The sequence below is a fragment of the Podarcis filfolensis genome, assembly GCF_964270895.1.
Source record: "Podarcis filfolensis genome assembly, chromosome: 10".
NCBI lineage: Eukaryota > Metazoa > Chordata > Lepidosauria > Squamata > Lacertidae > Podarcis > Podarcis filfolensis.
In genome coordinates, this window is record NC_139612.1 from 44,226,727 (window position 1) to 44,252,730 (window position 26,004).

The following is a 26,004-nucleotide window of genomic DNA, read 5'->3' on the forward strand; positions in this document are numbered from 1 at the left end:
TTCTCAGACCACAGTTCCTCCGCCAAGGAAAACAAATCTGCATTCCTCACACCTATTGCTCCCATGTACAAAGTAAAATATAGCCCTATAGTCACAGCAGCTAAATCTTGAGAGAAAATAATTTCCCTTTGACTGGGTAGTCAAGTGCACCAAACCTTCATCAGACAATAGCATCAATGCCTGAAGATGTAGATTTAGGATGAAGCTACCACTCTGGAAGTTTTACCACTATGCTTGAAATAAAAATAGCTTAAATGGATAAACATTCATGGCTTCCAGCAGCCTTGACTACAAGCAATGCACATGTTACAGCTGCCACATGGAGATGGACCTGCTTTAAATTGCCCTTTGTGACAGCTTTCACCACATGGATTGGTCAGTTTTCCCCACAATGCAAAAGGCTCAAAAAGGAAAAAAAAGAGAAAAAGCTGTGTAGCAGCATGGGGAAATATACCAATCCATACAGTGACTCACTGGACATAAATTCCCCTTTCCTTTCCCCTTTCCTTTCCCCCTCTCCTCTCTCCATCTCTCTATCTCTCCCTGGACTCATCCAGAATTGTCCTTGCCCTGCTGCTTTCACCTGAGAAAACCTGATCCTTACCACTGAATCAGAATAAACATCAATCAGGTTTTCTTCAGACTCACGTTGGCTCTGCTTTGTTGCTAAAGGGCAGATTTTCCAGAGGAAAGCAGTTTGGCAAGGGCAAAACCACTCAGGCCCATGGCTAGGAAGCATGGGACAAGTGGAAAACTGCTCAGGCCTGGGCTATCTAGGCATGGGGCAGGCGCAAGTCTGGATGAGCCCCCACCCCCCTTTAGATTGTGAGTCTGTAGGAAGCAACCCATCCATTTCATTTATACATATAGTGCCACATACATTCTAGATGTTCCATTTTGCCTCTGGAGAAACCCTGAAAAACTAACTTTCCATTTCACTTAAAGCAACATTTTGGTGGTTCCCAGGTAGTAGCTGTACCATGTGCACCAGTCCTAGGTGTACATCAAATGCAAGGCTGGAAAGAACCTGCTGGCTGTGAGATGGCCTTGATGTACCATTAATGGGCTGTGGCTTGCTGAGATGGACATGATGAGTATAGTTCAACAATGAAAAATGTAGAAAAGGCTGCTGATGCTTGCCTAGACAAGTTTGCCACCAGAAGTGTAGAGGAAAAACTTGACAGAAACAGGATTCACAAATAAGCAGCATTGTGGTCTGATTACAAGTGAGATAAAAGGAAGGTCGGGTGGAATTGGATGCAACCATCCGCTTGCATGTGAGCAGAGAACAGCTGATATGCCTGGATTCAAGCACCATGGCTAGGGCTTTCCTCACACAATAGGCAAGGTTAAAGGGCAGTAGGATCACTAGGCTTCCTCTGCCCAGAGACCAACAAAGCTAAACAGAGCTGATATACTGTAGATGGACAAAAGCAACACTACCAGAGATGCCATGCCATGTCTGGTGATTCTGATGTATGTTGACAGACCAATATGATATTGAAGAGGCCTCCACACAGATACAGAAGCCTAACCACTGGCATAATGCAGTCATAAATCTCTGATACAACCAGTGCTTTTTTTCTGGGGGTACGCATACCCCTAAACATTTTGTGAATCTAAGTTTGGCCTCATTGAGGGGCAGTATTTCAATATGAGTAGCAAAATGAGAGTACCTCTAAACATTTTTTAAAGAAAAAAAAGCACTGGATACAACCCTTCACATGCAGATCAATTCTCCGCCGAGTCTTTGTCTGTTATTCCACTACCCAACTTCGTCTCACATGGTTCTGTTATATTACAGCATCTAATATGTGTTTGTTTTTTTAAAAACCTTACAGTTCTAACTACCACAATGCTGCAACAACCTTTATCAAACAATCTTCCAAAAGACCCCTGCCCTGGCATAAAACCATAGAGGACTCCAATGATTTTACCTCTGTTCATCAAAAATGCCATGCAATTATTATTGCTGTGCTACAGAAAACCACAAAAGGTTTCCAAAAATCCTCTCAGGACTAGGCTAAAACCAGTAAGCTCATTTCATCTTTGACTTCAGCTATGCAAGGGTTAGGCATATTTATAACCTGCTAGTCTCACTGGCCTCTCAGTAACTAAGCTAGATAAAGAAAGATTTTATGCACAGAAATAAATTGGAAGGCCTGCCTCAACTTCAGGCAAACCTGGATTTCATTGACTGGGCCTGCACTGAAGACAGACAGATATTCTGCCCGTATTGAAGAATGAGATCATTTGTCCCTAAGTCCTAAAGTTCTGGTGCTGTGGCAATGTTGTAAAATACAGTAATTAGTTAACTTTGAAACTGGTCTGAGCGAGACCGGGGTCTTTTGGCTCATACAGTAAAGTTTTTACACTATCATCTTATATCACCACTGCATCAACTTAGACAGCAGTTGCTATCCTCATGTTTGAGTGGATTTCAGTAAAATATTCTCTGCTAATAAGCACCTATGTCTATTGAAATGAATGTGCAAGTAGCATGGTAACTATATGTTTTATGTTTTGAGTAATGGAGAATGATTAAATAGCAAGGGACCAATAAGCTGGGCTAGTAGACAGAATAATAATGCTAAATGGTCAATGTTTCTTCTTTAATCAATTGTTGTTTTAAATGTATATTGCTATAAGTGCCCATCTTTGATGTTGCAAGGCTCCAAAAGGATGTTCTACCTGGTCTGTGGGCCTTGAGGTACAGTATGTCAGCTACAGGATCTGGGTCCCTGTGGCAGAAAATCTATTTGGAAGGGCTTTGGAGCATTTACCATCCCTGCTCTTTCATAGGCTGGATTTCAACACCATCAGAAACAGGTGATAAGGCTCAAAGAAGTTATGGGACCTTATTTATGCTGTCCTCTCCAAATTTCCAAAAAGCAACATCCCTTGCAGCAGCAACAAAATCACATACGTCCCTCATTTCCCTGCTTGACCAGATTTTGGTGGTTACATTGGGGCTTGCCACTCAACTTTCTAAAGTTTAGCTATAACAGCTTGCAGAGTACCTCTCTCCATGTTTCTCTTCCTACTGGTTCAGGATATTTGACAATGGTCTATTCCAGATGGCATATCATCCATTTGTAAAACCAAGAAAAATATGCAGTTGCCTGGAGCTCTCGCTGTGATTCTATAGAACTCTGAAGGAAACACCTCCAGCGCCTGAATCTTTAGGATTTAGGAAATACTGTAAAAAAAACCTGATTTTTAGGTGAGTTTCCTGTTAGAATTGTGACTACCAAGCTGTGGATTACATAAAGCTGGTGACAGAGTTTGTTCCATTTACATTTCTGTGACATAATCTACAGTGAGGACAGGCTATAGCTCAGAGTTCTGTCTGAAACCTTGGTGAGCTGCAGTCAAGTAGCCAGTACTGAACTAGGTGGACCAATGGCTTCCTATGTCCACATTCTGCATTGTATCTTCTGCTATTGTTAGCTGGCTTGGTTCCAACTGGGAGAAATATGAGGCACGGTTGTTGTTTTTTACTAAATTATATTGGGCAGAAAGATCCTTTGAATATGAACACAGGTTTATGAATTAACATCTGAAAAGGAGTTAGATATTTCCGGCACTTTGAGATATAGTACTTCTGGCACTTTGAGAGACAGTACAAAATAACAAAAACAGGATGGAGCAGGGACAGTCTGGGGCCTGCACAGGTCAATGTAAGTCCTCCTGACCACCAGAAGTACCACACAAGCCACTTCTGCTTTCTCAGCCTTCTGCAGATGCATCTTAACAAATTTCCCCCCTCCACCATCGTGAAACCTAGACACTTGCTCTTCTTTCAAAATCAAAGGCTGTGATTCTCAGAATTTGGATGGTGCTACCAAATTACATATCTAAAGATAAATAATTGGCAGCATATCTGCAATCGAGCTGACTCCTAGACCACCCAAGGAAAGCCTAGAGAGAGCAAAGTCAGGTTAAGAATGCCAGGCTATGGGATCAAGGACAAGTGTGTTCTGCCCAAGTAGCCTCTTCATGCTGTTTGACCTCTCAGTGTGCAATGGATAGGGAGACATCTTCTTTGGGAGGGGAATCCTCCCAGCATGAGGGGCTCTCTGCTTTGCAGAAAGCTGTCTTCTCGTCAGTAGGTCAGAGAGTGGAAAGGCACAATTGGAACATGTTGCATTCTTGGTGTTCTCAGCTGCTGCAACAATCCAAGGATTATTACAGTAATGTTTCTGTTAAAAGAGCAGATCTGACAAATCTGAGAGCCAGTCAGAATCAAGATATCAGATATGCAATGGTGACAAGGGTGGCCTTGAACTTTAACAAAAATGTTTAAAGTGTAGTTTGAAAGCAGTTCCTCACTATTAATGCTCCCCCCCTCCTACCCCAAGAAAACTAATACTCCCAAATCAAATCTCCACTCTTGTTTTTCACTCAACAACTTTGCCTCCCATCGGTATGGGCCAAAATGGCCAAAATCCTGTCTTTTTTCCTTTTTTCTTACACTGGCACATTGAAACACATTTACTTGGCAAAAGATTCCCTCCTGTTTATTTCACTGCACCTTAATTCACATAACTGTGTCAGCGAGATCTAGTCTGAGTCCATTTTTCCTGCTTCCATGCTGAGAACTGAGCCTACGACACAAACCATCTATCACAGCTGCAGAGCAACCCAGTCTCTTCCAGACCTGTGAAACTCGCATCCAAAATATGGCTCTCTGTTTCCACCACAGTGCATACAACATCCTTACATTGATCTCATTATCTCCCTTGGGGGTATTTCTCGTGACCCCCAGAGATTGCACCACTTCCAGAATTCCTTCAACTTTCCCCACAATCAGGATGCACAATTGAATCTTGGAATACAACGGAAGACTAGAGTCTGCTGTGCAAAATACAAAATTCAAATAATAATAATAATAATAATAATTAATAATAATAATAGATGGGGACAATTGGGTGAAGTTGGGGTTCTTCCCCAGTATGCACACACAAAGGATATTCCACATGCTTCAAAGAGAGGCCTGAATTCAAATCAAGGGATGGGGTGGTAGTAGTGGTTATAATTCGGAGATGGCAGATAACTTGATGGGTCCTTCACAGGTTGCTTTCATGGTTTTCTTCTGTTTCTACGGTCACTGGGGGGAGCCCCCCATTGTCATTCAGTCGTTTAGCCCTGTAAGTCTCATAGTGGATGTTGTGCGTTACTTCTTTTAGATCTTGAAGGTGGGTCCTAAGAAGTAGGAGAAAAAGACAGAGAATACAGGAAAAAAATACAAGGGAGTCTATTATGCAAGTATAGGAGCACTCATTGTTGCCCTTAGGTCCTGATTTAAATGGCTTTAAAGTGCTCTTTTTTTTAAAAAAAAAAAAGGCTTTTTTAGAGCTGCAGCACAATCATCCGTTCTAGCATAAACACGTCACATTGCTATTCCAATTTAGATCTCACAAAAAAGTCATTTTCAATTCAATAAGCAGCACCTTTTAACAACCAACGAACTCACCTAATGAGAAAGTCTCGAAGTAGAGCAAATTCACAGTGACTGAGATTTTCCACTGTAAATAAAGGGAAATACATTAATAATACCTTGAACAGTGATTCTGGTACAGTATTACAGAACTCAGAGAAATCCATCAAGGCCAGCTTCCACCTGAAGCAGCACTAATAAAAATGGTTTGCTTGTTGTTTTTCAGGCTCTCCCATTTGGTCTAAGCCAGGCATGGGCAAACTCAGCCCTCCAGATGTTTTGGGACTACAATTCCCATCATCCCTGACCACTGGTCCTGTTAGCTAGGGATGATGGGAGTTGTAGTCCAAAAACAGTTGGAGGACCGAATTTGCCTATGCCTGGTCTAAGCAAACTAGTGAATTAGGTGAAACAATTCACAGGAATTTCATTATACTTTTCCATTACTCCATACCTGCTTATACCAGCCCCCATGGTGGAATCTACACACATATAAAAAAAAACTGTGAAAATGCTTTTTAAAAACGTTTTGAAAAATACATTGAATTTGGCATGGCTCACTGTTGCCATCTAGTGTCACATTTGTATATTGCACTTTACAACACATTTAAAACCCGTATAGCTGAGTCCCATCACCGCTGGCTTGAAGGCAGGCTGTCTAAATCATATCCAGCAGGACACCTATAAAGCCTTTTTTGACAATCTCAAATAAGAATTGTCTACCATCTTTCTAGGTACCTTTATGCATTACCAGATTAGTTTAAATGTTTAGCCCAGCCTTGAAAGTATTTGTGGCCCATTCATTTTGTGTGCTAACTCAGTTAATGCTAAGCCAAGCAATGGCTTAGTGCAAACAAACAAGCAGGTGGGTTCTTGCAATGAAGGTTATAGCTACTGATTTCCTCCCCCAGTCCTGCTGTCCCAACACTACCCAAGCTAAGCCATGCTTTGGCTTACTGTTTACCTTTCCCTTCCAAACCTGGGCTCATGGTTAGTTTTGATCCAGACAAACCACAAGCTGTAGCCAAGGTTTGTTCTTGATTTACTGCTCATGGTTTTTCAGAGGGAGACAAGCCAGGAGCTCAGGTTTGGACATAATGCAAAGGCAAACCATGTATTAGCCCCTGGAGGAGGACTGAGGGAGGAGTGCACTAAGCCGTGGTTTGGTTTCATGTTATGTGCAAACTGGGCCATCACGGGCAACTCTGATAAACATATCCATTGTTTATTCATTCAGATCATTACGGGCAAACAGCTTCTGTTGAAGGAGAAAGAAATGGTGGCTGATAATTCCAGGGAGCACAAATGGCAACAAAGCAAGACATCTCTACCACGAACACTCGCTGCACCATACTGAGGCTCCCTGCCGGGAATGTTGACCTTGCCATTTTAGCTTCTACAATCTATTGGCAATCTAAAAATGCAACTGCCAGAAACTGTAGGATCAGCATCAGCTTACCTTCGATGACTCCCCAGGGCGTCTTCCTCCCCAGGACCCTTTTCCCGTTCACTTGATATTCCTTGTCACTGCCCACCACAGCAAATGGCATACTTTCCTGCTGAAGATATACAGTGAAATGACTTTGCTTCTCTGCGTGACACATATGGACAATTGCTTGTTTTTCTTTCTTGTGTTTCCTCCCCAGCTTGCTACATACTTGATTCTGTCCCAGTTACCAACTCCCATGCCTAGCTGACATGCATGCTGGCCCTTCCCGCTATATTCTTTTCAGCATTCCAATTCTCTAGACTGTTGACACCTTTACAATGAAATTTAAAGCAAGTTTACTCAGAAGGAAGGGACGCAGGTGGCGCTGTGGGTTAAACCACAGAGTGTAGCGCTTGCCAATCAGAAGATCGTGGTTCGAATCCCCGTGACGGGGTGAGCTCCCATGGACTCTGCTCCTGCCAACCTAGCAGTTCAAAAGCACGTCAAAGTGCAAGTAGATAAATAGGTACCGCTCCGGCAGGAAGGTAAATGGCGTTTCCGTGCGCTGCTCTGGTTCTCCAGAAGCGGCTTAGTCATGCTGGCCACATGACCTGGAAGCTGTACGCCGGCTCCCTCAGCCAATAAAGCGAGATGAGTGCCACAACCCCAGAGTCGGTCACGACTGGACCTAATGGTCAGGGGTCCCTTTACCTTTACTTTTACTCAGAAGGAAGTCCCATGTAAACTTATAGGAAACAAACATTTGTGAGGACAGGAACCCCACATTAACTCTTAATTAAGCCCTCAAAAGTGCTTAATTCTCACCTCAGGAATTACAAAATATAAATGTATACAGTTATAAGGTTGGAAGAATCCATTTCTTATGCTTCCATTGTGGCTGTAACGTTTACAGCCAACTTTTACTACATCCAACTCACATCAAGCATGGTGAGGACCAAGAAGAAAACACTGGACTCAAGTTACCCCAGCATCTCCAACAAGAAAATCTACTCCACAATCATAAGCATCCTACCCTGATTTTGTCATTCTCTGTCTTATCTTCAAGGTCCTCATCAAACTCTTTTTGTGGGTAAAATTCGATGCCATTGATTTCCAGTTCCTTGCGGACCTGGGTAGAAAAATAAAATAAAATAAAATTCAAAGCTATGAAAGACAGAGAGTATTCCTGGCACAACACTTAAAGGACTGTATGTTTGTGTTTTTTACTGGATGTTTCCCAGGATACTTACCCTCTGTTTGAACTCAATCTTCTCCTCCAGAGTCATGGTGTCTGCCTTGGCGATAACTGGGATGATGTTGACTACTTTGCTCAAGTGCTTCATGAATTCCATATCCAAAGGTCTTAAGCTACAGTCCAGGAAAAAAGACTATTAAGAATCCACCACTACCTTTAACGAGGAAGAGCATATTGTCTTGCTTCTAACATTCACAAAATTAAACCCCTTCCCGTTTTTATTCTGTTTCTAGGTTTGAAAGGGGGAAATGAACTAGAGTCTTTCTCATCTATAGCTCTGGATCTCTACTTCTTAATTTCCTCCATAGGCATAGCATTAAAAACCCACTGGATACATTCAGTGGAAAGATAAAGAGATAAGAGGGAGACTTCAATACGGAAAAAACTGAAGCAAGGTGGAAAGGCATCCTGCTGTACAGAATCTCGTGTGAGCATTACACAAGATGATGCAAATTTTGCCAGGTAGACACTTGTTGTAAAATCATGACTGGTAGCAGCTTCCTAACAACTGGCAAAACCATAACAATGCATGTGTGAACCTAAGAATATAGGTTCATGGGAGCTTCCTGCCAATTATGAACATGGGCAGGAATAGACAAGCAATGGCTGAAATGTTCTTTTCTGGAACTCCATTTTCATCAATAACGTTAGAGGGACGTCCGACATAGCACACTCTCATTATGGCACAAAATTGGAAGAGATACCAGTTACTATTAGGACTGTGCAGCCCCATGGCTACCCCATCATTACCTCGGTCTGCTGTGTGGCTTGTCAGGGGAGACTTGTGCACCCTGCACATGGTGCCAGGTAGTTTGTGGAGATCCCTGTTTTGTTCACTTAGCACCCCAGGGCCCTCCCACTCCCCTTCCCTCCCGGTCTTATGGGCATGCACCAGAACGGATGAGATACATACGAGTGACCTGTGGGGGAGATAAAGTAGAGGCAACAGTGGACTCTCGTGTCTGGGATCCGTTTCTTTCTTGCAATATTGACCTCCTCCTTCAGGAACTTCTCATACTGCTCATTAATATATTTCTCAATGGGCTCCCAGCTAGGAGGGTCAGGGAGAAAAGAGGTAGACATACCTTTATCTCATATTCAAGGAAACTAGATTGCAATGTCAGTAGTCCAAGGGAGGTGAGGCGGTCAGCATTCCATGGGGGTGCCACCTGCGGAGAGCATCCCGGGGGGGCGATGTCACCCCCCTCAGGGATGACACTTGGGGTGGACTGCACCCCCCACATCCCCATTCCTCCGCCAGTGAGTCCAAGCCTTGAAGAGGATCCTTCAATATAAACTTGGTTCTGGAAGATCCATGCTTTCCCTACTCCTCCCCACTTTGGCAACAATCAGGGATCCTGCAGCCCCACTAGTGGGTCCTAATGTCACCTAGGGGAATTGCTGAGCAACATAAGCCCTTAATGTGGCACAAGGTCTGTTTTTGTAGCTTATTTTTATCCTTGTGTATTAAGCATCACAGCGGGCACTTGACTGGTAAATATGGTAACACTACCATCCCTATGGTGCAGACTATCTTGGGTTCTTGGGCACTAATAACACTGGACAGGAGTCTGCCTTAGAGCAAAAAAAAATATCTATCCATCTTAAGTCCTGCTCCCTTCATCTGGTTATGCTAATTCATGTAGGAGAAAGAAAGTAGGGAGGAGACTGAGAATCAGCGAAGGAACAAAACACTCACCAGTTTTCATTGTTGATCTGGTCACCAAATCCAGGGGTATCAATAACTGTGAGCTTCATTTTGACACCACCTTCTTCAATAACTGGGGGAGAAATGTTACAGTTACCTTCCCCCAAAACTGAACACTTTTATAGAGATGATAGCATAAAGGCCTTTACATGGTACTGAGCGAGGAAAGGAGAGGCTCTTTTTGAACGTGTAGATCTATGTGGCCCTTGTAGAAATAAAGTTCCTGGTCTAGGACATTACAAGATCTAGCTCAATGGTGGAAGGGGAGCACAACAGAGCTTGGACCCTTTGCAACAATCCCCAATAGACGACAGAGGGGGGTAAACCCTATAAATTTGGATCCAAGCAGAGGCCTGTTTCTGTATGGCACCTCTCCAGCATGGGCTTATCCACACTTTCCTTTCCACTGCTCTTTGTAGTCATGGTCCATGTTTGAAGCTGCATCTCTGAGAACTCTTTTTTTGGAAAACCCAAACTGCCATTTGTTGTACTTCAGTTATAAAGCGGGTTTTGCATGGAAAGCTCCAGGGCCAAAAAAGGGTACTCGGACACAGAGCTTTAAAGCACGGACCTGTGCCTGGAGAGACCAGGGCAAAAGGTAAGTGTGGATAAGCCCTATAAGTGGATCTTTAATTTGGGGCATGTCTTTGTCCAGAAGGACATATCCTCAAGTCCAAGAGGTTAGACGCATTGATCCTGGGGTGGCCTATTGATTCCAGGGTGGCCTATTACTAAAAGAGGACACCGTTTTCCATGCAATTGGGATATGCTAATTTATATGTACAGATGGAAATTTAGAAATAAATACAATACACTGCATCTCATCATAGGGGGGAGACTGTAACCAGGAGACCTATGGGCCTGCTCAGTCTGCTTCCCAAGTGCTCACTGCTGCTGGACAACTCCAAGGCGGCCTGCTCTTTCTTCCTATAGCTTTCATCCTTAAACTGGACTTGGACCAGACATCTCATCAAATCTTATACACTTCCAAAGAGTTGACTGTCTTTTGAAACCACTTCTTAGACTGTCCTCTGTAAAACACATGGACACTCTAACAGAACCTCAAGCTAGTCCGAGTGAGTGTCCACATATTCTGTCACCGTATGGACACTCTCACTGTAGCAACTCTGGACCAATTCAGACAACAACTGAAAGGACTTCATCACATGAAGGCAATATGCATTCTCTGCCTCTGCCATTCCCAGTCATCCATGCAGGGACAGCATTCCCAATGCAGTCACAACATGGCCAACATTGAACGGTTGATCAGCCAGTTAAAATCTATAATTTGGCCATGCAGTTTTGGGCTATGCATGTCAGGCCATCCCCACAGAGATTCCTGGAGATGGTACAGGCAGGGATGGCACACTGGACTGTGCACTGGACCAGACTGATCCTTCAGGTGTCATTAAGACAAGTCCTTTGCAACATATGGACATCTCCTAGGCCTCTGCCAGCCTGGGCTTTACTTCCTGGAACACCCCAAGTCTACTTTCCCTCTCCTGAAAACTCTATTTGATGTAAACGTTAGGCAATTTTACCATGCCCAATGGCCTTGATTTCCACTGTCTTAGGGATCTTCTCCTCGCGGCTCCAGCCTGAAGACTTGCGACTGACTTGAGATTTGAAGAGGGTGTTCACAAGTGTGGATTTGCCCAGTCCGCTCTGGCCTGTTAAAAGAAGCATACAGGATTCGCCACAGCCTTTTCAAGCCAGTCAGCAGAACCATTTATAGCCCGGCTGCTGGGAGCTGAGAAGGCACTGGCTGGTGTAAAAGTAAGAGCTCATCAGGACGATGGCTTCCGGCTTGGCTATCAGCAGACAATGGGGAGCACAAGCAGTCATTCCCAATGAAATGAAGGTTTTCCTTGAGATGCTCTTGTGATGGTAGATGTGGCAAGGCAGGCATGCAGATTGTGCACAGGCCGTGTTTGTCTCAGGTCGTGGCTCATGCTGTTAAACAGTGGTAGTACAGTGGTACCTCGATTTTTGAATGTCTCTGTTGACGACCATTTCAGAACTCAAACACCAAAAACCCAGAAGTAAATGCTTCCATTTCTGAATGCGCCTCAGAAGTCGAACAGCTTCCGCTGGGTGTGTCTCAGTTTTCTCAATTAAATTTGCAGACTGCCCTTTGAGCCTCAGTTTTCGAACGTATCAAAACTTGAATGGTCTTCCAGAACGGATTATGTTCGAAAACCGACGTACCACTGTATTGAGGTTAATGGCAGCTTTCCTTCTAAAGGCAACTCCCAATTTACGCATGTCCAGTTGATGCACCACCACGCTCACACGCATCATGCCAAAATGGCAAAAATGGCTCTGAAAGAGCCCAGAAAGGGAAAAAAGGCACAAAACAGCACTTAGCAATCCTAGGAGCCCTTGCACCAACTGATGAAGCCTGTGGAGCTTTGGAGTTTGAGAAAAGTTTGGAGTGATTGTAGTAGACTTTGGTGAATTTGCCATCCTTCTTGCCAGTCTGGTAAGTGCTGTCAGTTTTTTGAGAGTTTTTTGAAGGTTTCCAGAGGGCGTTTGCAGACTTTTCCCATGGTGTTTCAAATATGCGTGATTTCGGAACCCTCATGTAAATTGGGAGTTGCCTGCATTGCATGTTGTGGAGTCAGATTGCAATTTGAACCATTGTGAGGGGAAAGGGTTTTATAACCCTTCCTCTGTGCTGGGGACGGGGAATCTTTTTCAACCCGAAGATTCACTAGCTTCTGGGCGACCTTCTAAGGCCACATGCCAGTGGTAGGCGGGGCCAGAAGCAAACGTGGGTGGAGCAACGAATATCAACAGGAGACTAGTTTCTAGACACACTCAAACATACCCTTCTACACCACAACCCCTGTCCAGCTGTCCTCCCCACCACATTGGCTATTAACTTTTTAAAAACAGACACGCAAGAGCAATCAAGCTGATTAACTAGATGCCCAGTTTAGCCCCCTGGCTTCATAGCAAAGCCTTCCTTCCCAAGATCCTTGGAGCCAACCCTTCCTACCGACAACCATGATGTTGAAGTCAAATCCAGTTTTCATGGTCTTCTTGCGCATCTGCTCTATGATGGTGTCAATCCCAATGTAGCCCAGCAGATTGGAATTGATACCAACGGGTTTCATTGGCACAACTGGTTTTGGCCGCGGCTCTGGCACCAGCTCAGACATGGCTGCTTCAGGCTTGGTATCTACTGGCCCTGCAAGTGGAGAGAGGAAATAAACAGTATATTTACTCATGCAATGAGGTCATATGTGATAGACCTGTGAAAGGGTAAAAGAGCATTGGGAAATAATTCATAATGAACTGAAAAAAAATGTTTAAAAGTACTTTCCCAAAAAAACCAGAGTCCTTTTGTTGGGGATAATTCAGACGGAAATTCACAGGTGTCAAAAAAGGTTATTTATGTATGCCACTACTGTGTTTCGTTAGCCCAAAAATGGAAAAGGAGTGAAGTCCAAACTAAAGAAGAATGGCAATTTAAACTGATGGAATATGCACAGCTTGCAGACCTAACATATAGAATAAGAGAACAAGAAGAATATACATTTAAAGAAGACTGGAAAATGTTTATTGAATATATGGAGGAAAATTGTGTATATTTGAAAACGTGGGCAGCATTAAGATAAATTCAACAGTGCAAATAAGTTTTGATGGATGTAATAATGGAATACTGAATGGTTTAATTTATATAAAATATGCAGGGATTTATGTTATGCAAAATGAACCATGGAAAGAGAAAGGGGGAAGTCACTGATATTTTAAGGCCGTTTAAATGAATATTCTAAAATGTAAAACAGAAAATTTAATAAAAAATATAGAAAAAACAACAACAGTATATTTCATAGAAAAATGCTAGGTCTCTTTCATTTCCATTGGGAAAGGAAAGAACAAATCGAGGCAGCTCCTCCTCAAAGGCCCTTCTCTCTATCCATTTGTGCTTTTGCAGATGTGCTTCTGTTATTATCTTCTTGTCATTGCATGAGCCATTTGATGCATGGCAGGGCTGTCTGCCCCATGAAGCATGGCCATGGCAGTGACATATTGTGGTGGGAAGTGGAACCTACATTGGCAGCGCAGCAGTGGCACCAGGCACAGAGCCTGGCGGCAGCACCATGCCAAGGGCCCACCAAACTCTAATGCCAGGCCTGTAGGGTACAGCACCCTGCATGAGAGCTGACAAGTGAGAAATACCATCACATCATGGTAACAACAGTTCCTTTTTTACTGATTGATAGTGTTGATTTGCAGTCCACAGCATCCCCTACTACATGTGGTGGATAGCAACAGGCTGAAAACAGAAAATCCTTCAAATACTAAAACAGGGCCTTGCAGAATCAGGTCCCTGGTCCCTCCCCCCACTCTCACAAAGCAGCTGAAATTCAAAGGTTTTAATAAACCACAGCTGATTACCTTTCAGCAATTCTCATCGAAACATCAGAATATCCATGCACTCCTTAGGAAAACTAGACAAAGGTACTACTTTGCTTTGACAATGGTAAGGATCCAAGGGACAAACATTCCCATTCAATCCAGTCCCTAGTTTGTATCTAATACCTCTTTCTCCCAGAACACAAAGGGCCCATTTTGCTGAAGTTTTCACCACTAAAAATAAAAATCCCCTTTGAAGGGAGTGATTAAGACTGACATCTTTTCACCCAAAATGAGAATTAAGTGCTTTGGGATCTTTCCAGCACAGAGACTGTCACACTCTTTAAGAAACTGGTCCTACCCACTCATAGAACACCCTGTACCAACAGCAATGCCCAGTTGTGTCAAACAGCCAGCAGCCTCTAGTGCTTTGTATTGGTGCCAAGTTCTTGGGGTGAGAAAGCCCTTCAGAAACACCTCAGCACTGTGTTGTGCCTAAGAGACTGTGCTACAAATCTCATCTTTGCCATGAACTTGCTAGGTGGTCTTAAACAAAACACAGCCTCAGTGAAGCACGTGGCATCCTCATGCTGCTGCCAGGGTCCTGGCACAGCCCAGCACTATGTGGATGCCTGTTGTGCTCTCTGCCTGCGCACACACACCTGACAGGCAGCTGAGTCTGGCAGCCACCTGCTCTTTCCATTTCCCACAATGCACCTGGTGTGGTGTAACCATGAGGCATTTTGGGAAATTTACATGGTGGTCCCAAACCACCTGCCACTCCTCATAGCATTCCTGCCACTGCCAGGCAAGGTCAGTGAGGTCTATTCTGATGTGGGAGGAGACCAAGAAGAAGACACCAAACCTGGAACTTCATCTGAAGTTTGAGGACAACAATACTGGCCGATTTTATAGGGTTAATGTTAGGATTACAGTATAATATGTGCAAAGCACTTATCACCTGAAAGCATAACAGCATCATGACTACCGCTACTGCCCATGGCCTTGCAATGAATCCATGGCAGTAATGGGATTGCACTCATTCATGATCGCTGATTTTTCATGGTGATGATTCAGAGTTCTTTTGATAGATCCAACACATCATTCAACCTTCATTTATCTGACATTCAGTGTCAAGAAGAAGATATACCCCAATTATTTCCTTTATCCCAGCAGCCACCACTTCTAAATGCCATTTCCACTGAATTTGCAGCTGGGCTTTCATAGATGGCTTGTGACCCAGGTTTTTCTCCAAGAATCAGCAAGCTCCGGATCAAGGATGTGAGAGCCAAAGTGACCTCTCCTTCACTGGAAGTTTCTCATTTAACATTTCACAATCGGTTTGTGATTTTTGTACTGATGGGATATCCCCTGAGGCGCCTGTTGTCTTTTTAGAGCTTTCTTGAAGCTGCTGCTGGCTATGAAAACCTCCAGCAATTTGACAAAACATGAGAAGCTCTTGCTGCTTTTTCTTCCTTCCTTTTTGTTTTAAACCATTTTGTGCTGCATTCTCAACAGCCCAATCCTAAGAACTGCAGTTTCTTCTATTTAGGATTGCCTTAACACATGTTCATAATATGCACACATAATAATACGTGTCAACAGGCACTAATTGTGGCTCACCTGTTGCAAAGCATTGTGGGATGAAAACACACAGGCCCACAAGCTGAGATGCATACCCCAAAGTGGTCTTGATCAGCACTATTTTTTAGCATCCCTGAGGCCCAGATCCTCTTCCTTCCACATGCCAGTTCCTGGTAGACCACGCAGCTCTTTGTTCTCAAGCATCCCTTGGGTAACCACACAGCCCTTTAGACTGGAACTGTTCTTATTCTGAATAGCTGCCTAGAATTCCAATCTATTCTACCTCTGCCAAGATTTCCTCTTCCTTTCAGGCAAAGCCTGGCCAAGGATCTCCCTGCTGCAGTGAACTTGCCCTCCTTTGAAAAAAAACTTCCTCTACATTCTCTGGAATCTGGTACAGTGTTTTCTACTTGGTGCTGGTAACTGGTGGCTGCTGAGCCTACAATAGGTGCTTGCTGGTCCCTTAATTGTTGCAAATGCCTTTAAAGAGGTGTCCGCATCACCACCATCAGACAGTGAAGTTGTTGGGTTTTGGGTGCATTTCACAGCTCTTTGCCCCCTAGCTGTGGAGCTTCAATTCATTTCTGTTTTTGCACATACCAGGGGTGTGTTGATGAGGCCCAGATGTCTTGCCCTATGCAAAGGTGTTCACACCTTGGCTCGAGATGAATTAGGAACAGCTTTACCGAGGAAAGAGGATTTAAACCTGGGTCACCCCAGCAATAGTCCAACATTTTTACTACTACACCACACTACTCTACCTTGCCGTTCCCCGAACCAGCGGTAGTTGCCCCAATCTTGCTGTTGCCTCAACAATTTGCTGTGCAAATGAGAATTTCAGTTACGTGTCCCCTCCTTCCATAGCACCAGCATAGCAACAACAGCAGAGTCTGAGGGAGTCAGAGAGGATTTCCTTCTGTCTGTTTGTCTTGGTAAATTATGGGTGGTAGAAAGGAGCCAAAATTGGAGTTTTCCCTCCTCTCTGCTCCACCCCCGTATGGAAGTTCTGAGCAAAACCCCAGAAGGCCCCGAGACAAGGATTCCAAACTGATAATCCGACATGATTGGGTGATCTGTAAATTTTATAAAGGTACACATTTTGTCTTGCCAGAATTACAGCTTAAAATGAGGAAGGGCTAGTCCTACCCTTAAACAGGCCAAAGTGGCCTGCTTCAAGCACCAGACTTGGGGTAGCAAATTATCATTTATTCAGCAGGCTTTTATATTTTTGCCATCTTCAAGACACTGTTTGGATTTTCCACCTCAGGCACCAAAAATATTAAGGATAGTATCAAAAATAGGATTGTTCTCCTTTGCAAAACATTTTTCAACCCTGATGAAATTTGCTGCCCAAGGGTTGGGTTAGTTGATAATTGGGCTAGTTGAATTTGAACTGTATATTCCCTCTGGTCAACACATTTAATCACATCTCTAGAATCTGCAGCAGCCCTTTTGTTGGCTTAGGGCCAGATGATAATTAGTAACTTTATTTTAAAGCAATAACCCCTGATATAATTATTTTCTACAGTCCAGATATGGAAGGCTTTTCTTCCACCCCTTGCCTTCCTTGCCTTTGTCTGAGTAACTCTATGGAGCAAAATAATAACCAGCTTTGATCGAATACACCTCCAGTTCTGCTGCCTGCCCTTCAGTGGGGATCTGGCTCCATTTTCACTGCAGCTTGTGAAAGCGCCCACACACAGGACCTCAAAAGGAACGCACTGAGCATACCTCCCCTGAGAGCTGTACTATTATTATTGCAATAGTTTGCATGTGGCTTTCTAGTTAGCAGTCTTTTTAAACCCTCTGTCATAAGAAAACAAAGAGAAGATACAGGTGCTGTTTCCAGAACACCGGGGAGAGGACCTTTGTTCCAACACACACCCATCCTATTAAAAAAACAACAACTTTGGATAGGCCAACCTAGTGCCCTTTCAGATGTTGTTGGCCTACCCATAATTCCTGGCCATTGGCCATCTTGTCTGGGGCTGAGGGGAGTTGTAGTCCAAAACATCTAGAGAAAACCAGGTCGGGGAAGGTAGCTTTCAGACAATCCAGTCTCAAGTAGGTCACAACTGCACAAAGCTGTGCAGACTCACCAAGCTTTGGCTAGCAGATCTGTTTTTCAGCACCAAGGGATCTTCCACACTTCTGCTCATCCCATGCCTAGAAAGCATGGATCCAAGCGGTTTTGCCTTCTCCCCACTGCTTTCTCCTTGGAAGCTCAATTTTCAATGCTAAATCAGAGCAAACATCAATTCAGAAGAAGCCCAATTGATGTGTGCTCTGATTCAGTGAGCTTTCCCAGGGGAAAGCAATAAGGTGAGCGGAATTGTGGATGAGCCCTAAGTCCCAACCTTGGAACATAATAAAAGGCTGCTCTTGACAAAGCAGAGAATGTTTCTGAAGGGAATCACTCTTTGAGAAGATACATGGACGCTGATTGTGAATAATCCGAAGCAAGGTTCATGTATCTTCACAAAGGATGCTACTTCCATGAGGATGTGAATCCAATACCCTTTTTAAAAAGATTAATTCAGGTAACCCTATAAATATCTTACTCCAAATCAAGGCCCATGGAGTCCAGTGAGGTAGGCAATGAGAAGGCCCCTACCCAAGACCTTGAAGAGCCACTACCAGCCAAGGTAAACATTTCTGAGCTAGATAGACCAACGGTCTGACTCTGAATAAGACTACTGCCCAGGTCCCCATGAAATGGCTCCACTGGCAGGGTGGCATTTGCTCCAACCACATACGACTGTGTAGTTCAAACATTTGCACTCTTTTTTCAGATGACTAGAACTGTTCCACCTACAACTGTGGCTGTCTGTGCACACACCATACACTCAAAGAATATTTAAAGCACATTTTCCCCACCCCAAAGAATCCTACAATTTACCCCTCACAGAGCTACAATTCCCAGCACCTTTAACAAACTACAGTTCCCATGAGCATTGGGCTGGGGTGCTTTAAATGTGTGGTGTGCACACAGCCACAATAGCTGCAGCTATTTGATATCGGGCATATTCCCTTGTATGACAGCTCCTGCTATTAACACAGGACTGTGTTAGCACTGCATCCATTCATTCATTGATTCATTCATTCTAGCCTCCCACTCTACCCTTCTCCCCCTTTTAATTTACAGCCCTTTTGTGCCTGCTACCCAGCCCCCACATCACCACACCCCTTCTTCCCCTTTCACCAAGCATTGCTTTCCTTTCCCCAGCCACCCCACCCCAGCCCTGACACTTTCTCTCCCCACCCGTTATCCCACAGGACTCCAGTCAAGGCCCACAGACAACGGCCTCTCCACCCAGCTCTGGTTCCCTGCCATCACCCACCCGTGGTCCACTCCACAATGCCTGAGCAAGGTTTCCAATATGACACACATCCATGCCACTGAAAGGGAAGAATCGCCTGCGGTCAGCAACAGCCAAGCCAGCTGCAAGGCAGCTCACGCCTCTGAGCCAGCTGGGAATTAATGTGCGCCTTCACAAAAGCCCCAGTGTCTCTGATGCACCATCGCAGCTGCCCTGCCTGCCTCCCCCTTGACACCAGATGGAAGAAGAGGAGCAGGAAATGCTGCTTTCCCTTTCCACAATCCTCCCTTGCAAGATTAGCAGTGCCTGTGCCAGTCTCCATGCCAAACGCCAAATGTCTTGCTGAGCTGAGAGTGTGTGCCGGATCTCAGCATCCCTCCTGCATCTCTGAGCCCCGCCAGACCCATAAGAGCATGCAAGCATCCTCATGGACCACCTACCTTTGAACATGAATCTTTCCTTGTCTCTGGAATATGATCCTTCTCTTCACTTCCCTCTGCCTAAAAGCTGCCTCTGAGAGTCTGATTGCGTTTCTTTCTTTCTTCTCCCTATGTGTCTCTCTCTTTCGCTCTCCTTTTTCCTTCTCCAATGGATATTTCAGATAACCAGAGATGCTGATGCCGCCACTGCCATGTTCACGTGACCTGAATATTAAACATCCCTGCAAAATCTCCCCCAGACTCTGCCTCCCTCTCTTCCCAGGATCAAGGGCTGGATCATCCAAGCATCTGGGAGACCTTGACTGGATTGGTGGGCATGGAAATGTGTGCTGGCTCCTGAAGGGAGGTGCTGTGATAAATGGGTTAGCTGAAGCCAGAAAACTGTCCCCTCCCCGCCGCACATATATACTCTTTCTTCCTTGCCTCTCCGCCCTCCTTTCTCCTCCCCTGTTCCCAGGCAGCTTTCATATGCCACTGTCTGCTGAGCATCTCTAGAGACAAGAAGCTACTTCATGAAAAGGGATTGTTAACTCTTTCATCAGGCAGCAGCGTTTGCCAAAGAAATGAGGAAAGTGTGTGCCTACATCTAGGCATTTCATCTTATATTTGGGTCTTTCGCTAGCAAGCATTCATGCGGCTATGACTTGGACCCCATTTAAAACGGTCGTCAGCATGCATTTTTAGAAATGGTGAGAAGCAGTAACCCATTATGTAGAGGCACAGCGTGTCTGCCAGAAACGGTCTGCATGTCAGCCCAGGCAAGGAGAATCTGTCTTTGTGTCAGTGTGCATAGTGCACACACAGGATGTCTCTCCCGGTGCCTTTAGGCACCTACATCTGTGTGTGTCTCTGCGCATTTGTCACGGCAAAGCACAAATGCCTTGGAGATGTCGGGGAGCTGGGAAGCAGGTCTGCAGAAGGCAACTAATGGAAAAACACTTCCACCTAAGATAAAATGCATAACCCACATATAAGTGGTTCTCATAACTGGATTTTGCTGCATGGGAAGCCATGACCACACAGGGAAATATAAATACACACTCGTGCAATCTTCACACAGTCGCACAATGTTTCCTACACAAAAGTGGGGAAATGGATGCCCTTTGAAAAAGTGCTCAAGCAAATGTCCAGGAAATGGTGTCATAGGACTTGGATGCAGACAATGGATTTGATGTGTGGTCTTGGTGGAAGCTAGAAGCCAGTAGGTACACAATTTCTGATGTGAGGGGACACTGATGACACTGGCCTGGCACCTCAATGTGAATGCATTTTGAATTGCTTGTAGGTTGCTTATCCTTATTGGACTGCCTATTTGCCTCCAGACCACCAGTACAGACCAGGGATGTCGTGGTAAATTCCAAAGAGCAGGAGCTCATCATGGCATCCCCTTTAATGCAACCTCTAGCTTTGCAATAGAAATGCAAGCGATCTTGTAAATAAAAAAAAAGAAGTGTTGTGCTTTAAACTGCTAGCATGAAACAGTCGAAACCCCAACAAAGGAAGGAAGCATCCAGCCTCTACTGGATTATTCCTTTCATTCCCGAGCTTCCTACTGTGCTAATCTGTAACCAACAGTGATGTCACTTGTGTGTTGCCATCTGCCTGTTTCAAGAGACAATGGAAGAGTGAGCCACCGGGGTAAAGTCAAACTGTTGGAGAGTTAAAGCACTTGCTGCGGCTGTAGAGACCGATACGGGAGAGACATGTTTTATTGCAGTTGGGGCAGATGGCACTTGAAAGCTTTGTTATTACCTCATTCATTTGCCAGAGCAAGTGAAACGCTGGCAAATGACATCATCACTCTGGGTCTGAAAAAAGGCCCAGAACTGTTGCTCCCCCTACCTGCCTGGTTCCTACACCATTATACCATTGAGCCTGACAGCTAGCAGGGCTGGAAGGATGTCTGAAGAGTGACTGACAGCTGCAGCAGATGGAACTGGCCTACATGGATCAATGTCAGTATAAAGCACCTTTGTATATTCACTTCCACTGGGGTTTCTCCAGCTTGAACTGGAATCATATGGAAAAATAATAGTAATCTGCATTACTCTGACGCAAACTGATGAAACAACATAGAATCAGAATATTATCTCATGACACATTATACCCTGTTAAGTCCCTGCATCTTGCCCATCAGCAGTCGAGAAGAGAGAAACCCTCACGCTGCATACACACAGCAAACACATGACAAGACACCACTTTTGGACTTACATTCAAACCCAGTTGTATTTGTCACAGGAGACATTGTGGAATCTTCCATGAAGCAGTTGCCGTTCAGAGCATGCTCCTCAAGACACTCCTGAGGGAAGGGAAGTAACATCTTTCCAGATTCAGCTAAGCCTTGGGGCACATCGATGCCTTTTGGGATGCCATATCTGTCATTAGAAGCAAAGTCCTCCTGAACCGTTTCTTCCAGGGGTGAATTTGTGGGATCTTCTGTGGTTTTAGGAAGTGGCTGAGGGGGAGGAGATGGTGGTGGGCTAGCAGGGGCCAAACGTCTCTGGGAACCTGGCATGCCTGCATCTGAGGTATGATTTCTGTCTTCCAGGCAAAGAGTGGTTTGCATATCAGCTGAATTCTCAGCTACCCTTTGGGGCAAGGTTTGTAATCCGGACAATGGCAGATGGCTTGGTGAAGGCAACTCCTCTCTCCTTCCCGATGCTTCCTTTTGGAAGGGAACCTTCTGGAACTCCCTCTTTGCTGCCATAGCATGTGAGAGGAGTTGCCGGCCAGCTGGAGGGGCATTGGTGCTCCTCTGAAGAGTAAATGAGAGAGAGCTTAGTTTACGTGCTTCCAAACCATTGGCTGCTGTCCACTGAAGAGACTGGGAGGCAGAAGGAGCTGAGCATGAGGAGAGGAGCCCATCAGGGCAACGAGGCGGCTTTGGGGGCCCAAGCCTCGACTGAGGTTTAGGAATCCCTCTGCCTTTTGCCAAAGGGAGCTGTTTGGTGGGGTGCTGCCTGAAGGAGTTGAGGCAGGCTTCCTTTTTCAAGATGGGGCTGGGAGCCGAGAGCCCCCCAATTCCAAGGGAGCGAGTCGTGTGTCCTGGGATGCGGCTGGGATTGGATGAGGCTCCTAAGGTTGGAATACATCTTCGGGTCCTGTGTGGGGAAGGAGCAAAGTCCTTGTCCATCATGGGCACTTGCTGCTTCCGTGTTTCCTAAAATAACAAAACCAAAGGAAGGGTTGATACAAAGCACTCAGCAGCAGCAGCAGCTCTGTAAAATGAAAATAAAAAAGCAACTCGATCCAGCAGCTCTGTCCTGGCAACAAAATACTCAATACTTTACCCGGCCAATGTGATTTGAGAGATGAGGATTGTATACCCATGATACATTTGAAGTATACCCACCCCCCACCCCAGAATTCTGGGAACTATAATTTACACCTCACAGAGCTGCAATTTATTTTTTTATTGCATTAATATTCACCTCTTTCTCCAAGGGGCTCAAGGTGGTATACATGGTTCTCTGCCTCCTCATTTAATCTTCACAACAACCTTGTGCGGTAGGTTAGGCTGAGAGGCTGTGACTGGCTTAAGATTACCCAGGGAGCTTCATGGGCATGTGGGGATTTGAACCCTTGGTCTCCCAGGTCCTAGTGTGACATTCTAACTATTGCACCCACACTGGCTCTCGGCATTTTTTCCAATTCCCGTCAAGTTTAACAAACTACAGTTCCCAGGATTATTTGGCGCAGGTCATGTGCTTTAACTGTATGGTGTGTGATGCAGAGGAAGAAATCCCACATTTTCTCGATATACTGCAAAGCCAGTTATTTAAAAAGTTAAAAATCTGAAAATTTCTATGAAGCCTTTGACAGAATCTTCATTACTTTCCTGGGAGTGAGAGCCAAATAATAATAATAATAATAATAATAATAATAATAATAATAATAATAATAATAATTAATAATAATAATAATAATAATAATAATAATAATAATAATAATTTTTTTTTATACCCCACCCATCTGGCTGGGTTTCCCCAGCCACTCTGGGCGGCTTCCAACAGAATATTAAAATACAATAGTCTATTAAACATTAAAAGGCTTCCCTAAACAGGGCTGCCTTCAGATGTCTTCTAAAAGTCTGGTAGTTGTTTTTCTCTTTGACATCTGATGGGAGGGCATTCCACAGGGTGGGTGCCACTACCGAGAAGGCCCTCTGCCTGGTTTCCTGTAACTTGGCTTCTCGCAGCGAGGGAACTGCCAGAAGGCCGTCAGCACTGGACCTCAGTGTCCGGGCACACTATTATGAATGGCATGAATGGAGGGGTGGGTGGGTGTGATCCAGACTGGCATATGCATTGCAGGGGGTTGGACTAGATGACCACTGGGGTCCTTTCTAACTCTACAATTCTATTATTCTATTCTATTATTCTACCTGAGAGACCACCTCTCTCCTTAGACTCTTGCCCAGCCACCACATTTCATAGAAGAGGACCTCCTGGTGGCATTGAGACCATTCCCTACGCACCCTGCGTCCTCCAGTAGTGAGGCTTTCAGAGTTAAATCCATTTAATGTGCAATTTTATACCTTTAGAGACAAGGCATGCCCCAATGATCCTCTCTTTCAGGTGCATGTGTAATACCATCCTTCTTTACTTGTGTGAGCTTTTCCTAATGAATTATTGTCTGCTGATCAACTTGTAGTGTTGAACTGTCATTTGAACAGTATTAGTTTTGGCACAGTGTTCAATGCTAGTCCTGCCCAGAGTAGACCCATTGAAATTAATGAGCATGGCTAACTTATGTCCATTAATTTCAGTTGATCTACTCTGCGTAGAATTCAGTTGGATGCAACACATGGTGTATATTTTATGTTTATCTTTTGTTTTCTTTACACCACTCTGATATATTATAATATGAGAAGTCATATACATTTTTTTTAAACAATGTATATAAACAAACAAAGTTTCCATTCATTTTGCGATTCCCTGTAAGCAATTTTCAGTGTGCCAAGTTTGAGGCGTTGAATAGCTGTAATGCAGGGTTTTGCAGTTCAGATGGGCACTTACATTATTTACATTCTTAATATTTCATAAGTTGCTTTGTGACATTTTGTAAAAAGCTATTAAGACATATAATAAGCACTAGAATTACTGACATTTTTTTGCCTTTTGCACAACCAGATTTTTTTTTAAAAAGCCATGTTTAGCAAGCTTTTTATTAGTATTTAAAGTCTATAAAAATAGAAAGCAAAACTTAACTGCTGTTACTAAGAATAAAATATATGCCATTGTTTCCATGGGAAATAGAGATGTTTGTGTGTAATGGTGTGTGGGTGTGTTAAGGGTGTGTGAATGTGTGTGGGTCTGATGCTGGTCGTGGGTCTGACCCTGCCCACTACTGGAATTAGCTCCCCCACTCAAATTTTCCATGAGTGCAATGCCTTCAGCCCCCGAAATGTTCCCCGCCCAGGACACACAGAGATAAATTTCTCCACCTTTCCAGAATATTGTTATTGTTTAAATAATTTCACAACCTGCTAAGATATAGAAAGATGTTTGCAATCCTTGCTGCGAGATATAATATATGAAAATTAACATTATTATCCATCCACTTGCTCCAATTTGTATATAAAAAGTCTGCAGCTGGAGACAGACAATACTCTGGGAAAGGTAAAACTGAACTGTATAAGGGAAGGATTATTGTGGTGTGTGCACTCACAACCCACCTTCCCCTCTGGTAGTTAAACAAGGTTGACCGGGTGTTGTAGTGTTCAAACACCCACAAAGCCCCTGTGACCATGAGATAAAAGAAGCATATGTTTATTTAGTACAGGAAGGATGCCCTTCCCAGCTCTCTTAAAAACTATTGCCTGTTGCCAACCAGCACTGTTTCAAGAATAATCACTTCATAAAAGCTGTTGATTTTTCTAATCTTTCTCTTGTTTTCCGAGAGGATTCTTACATTGAAAGAACACACCAGGAGCTTACCTGGAACGATGTAGGTGCAAAGCAGCTGAATGTCCACAACAAACAACCATTTGGTGTACCAGAACTTAAAAGAAATCCAAACCTTTCAAAGGCAGGCTGCTCTCCAACCCACAGATCACAGTTAATTCTATGAAAATGTTTTGACTACATCAGTCTTCAGAAGGAACATCCATTTCCAGACTTCCTGGACGTCATGGTGAATGGGATGAGTTTCTTCTCTTTCTTTATCCCTTCTCTTGAACTGTTGAGTGTTTTCCCATCCTCTGCAAGAGAGTAAGTGGGAGAGAGAGTCCAGGAGAACTTGGAGCTGGACACAGAAGCCAGAAGGAGTGGGCAGGAGCACTGAATGAGAGCACTCATCGACTGCCCTGACTAGGAAATAAAAAGCAGGGGCGAGTGGACTCTAAAGGTCTCAGTGCACATGACCATGTCAACAACTACAAACATCGTGCAACATCCATCTTCTGTAACACTTCAGAAATAACAATATAGAGCAAGCTGATCTGGCATGCATAATGGAGACT

General features: G+C 44.2%; 1 protein-coding gene across 4 annotated transcripts; it reads right to left on the reverse strand.

Moving 5' to 3' along the window:
* Window positions 1-856: 856 nt before the first annotated feature.
* SEPTIN3 (septin 3) lies at window positions 857-25,769 on the reverse strand. Of its 4 annotated transcripts, none has more exons than XM_083573788.1 (11): window positions 25,481-25,769; window positions 21,753-22,701; window positions 12,834-13,025; window positions 11,374-11,502; window positions 9,824-9,905; window positions 9,038-9,175; window positions 8,120-8,237; window positions 7,903-7,998; window positions 6,900-6,996; window positions 5,477-5,528; window positions 857-5,205 (listed from the first exon to the last, which is right to left on the reverse strand). In XM_083573788.1, the coding sequence occupies exons 2-11, from the start codon at window positions 22,675-22,677 to the stop codon at window positions 5,070-5,072; spliced, it is 1,965 nt and encodes a 654-aa protein (XP_083429914.1). In that variant the 5' UTR covers window positions 22,678-22,701; window positions 25,481-25,769; the 3' UTR covers window positions 857-5,069. The 4 variants fall into 4 exon arrangements, with proteins under 4 accessions (XP_083429914.1, XP_083429913.1, XP_083429915.1 ...); XM_083573787.1 differs by having other exon boundaries at window positions 6,900-6,999; window positions 25,481-25,762; XM_083573789.1 differs by lacking the exons at window positions 21,753-22,701; window positions 25,481-25,769 and adding an exon at window positions 19,542-19,960 and having other exon boundaries at window positions 6,900-6,999.
* Between the last annotated feature and the right edge of the window lie 235 nt (window positions 25,770-26,004).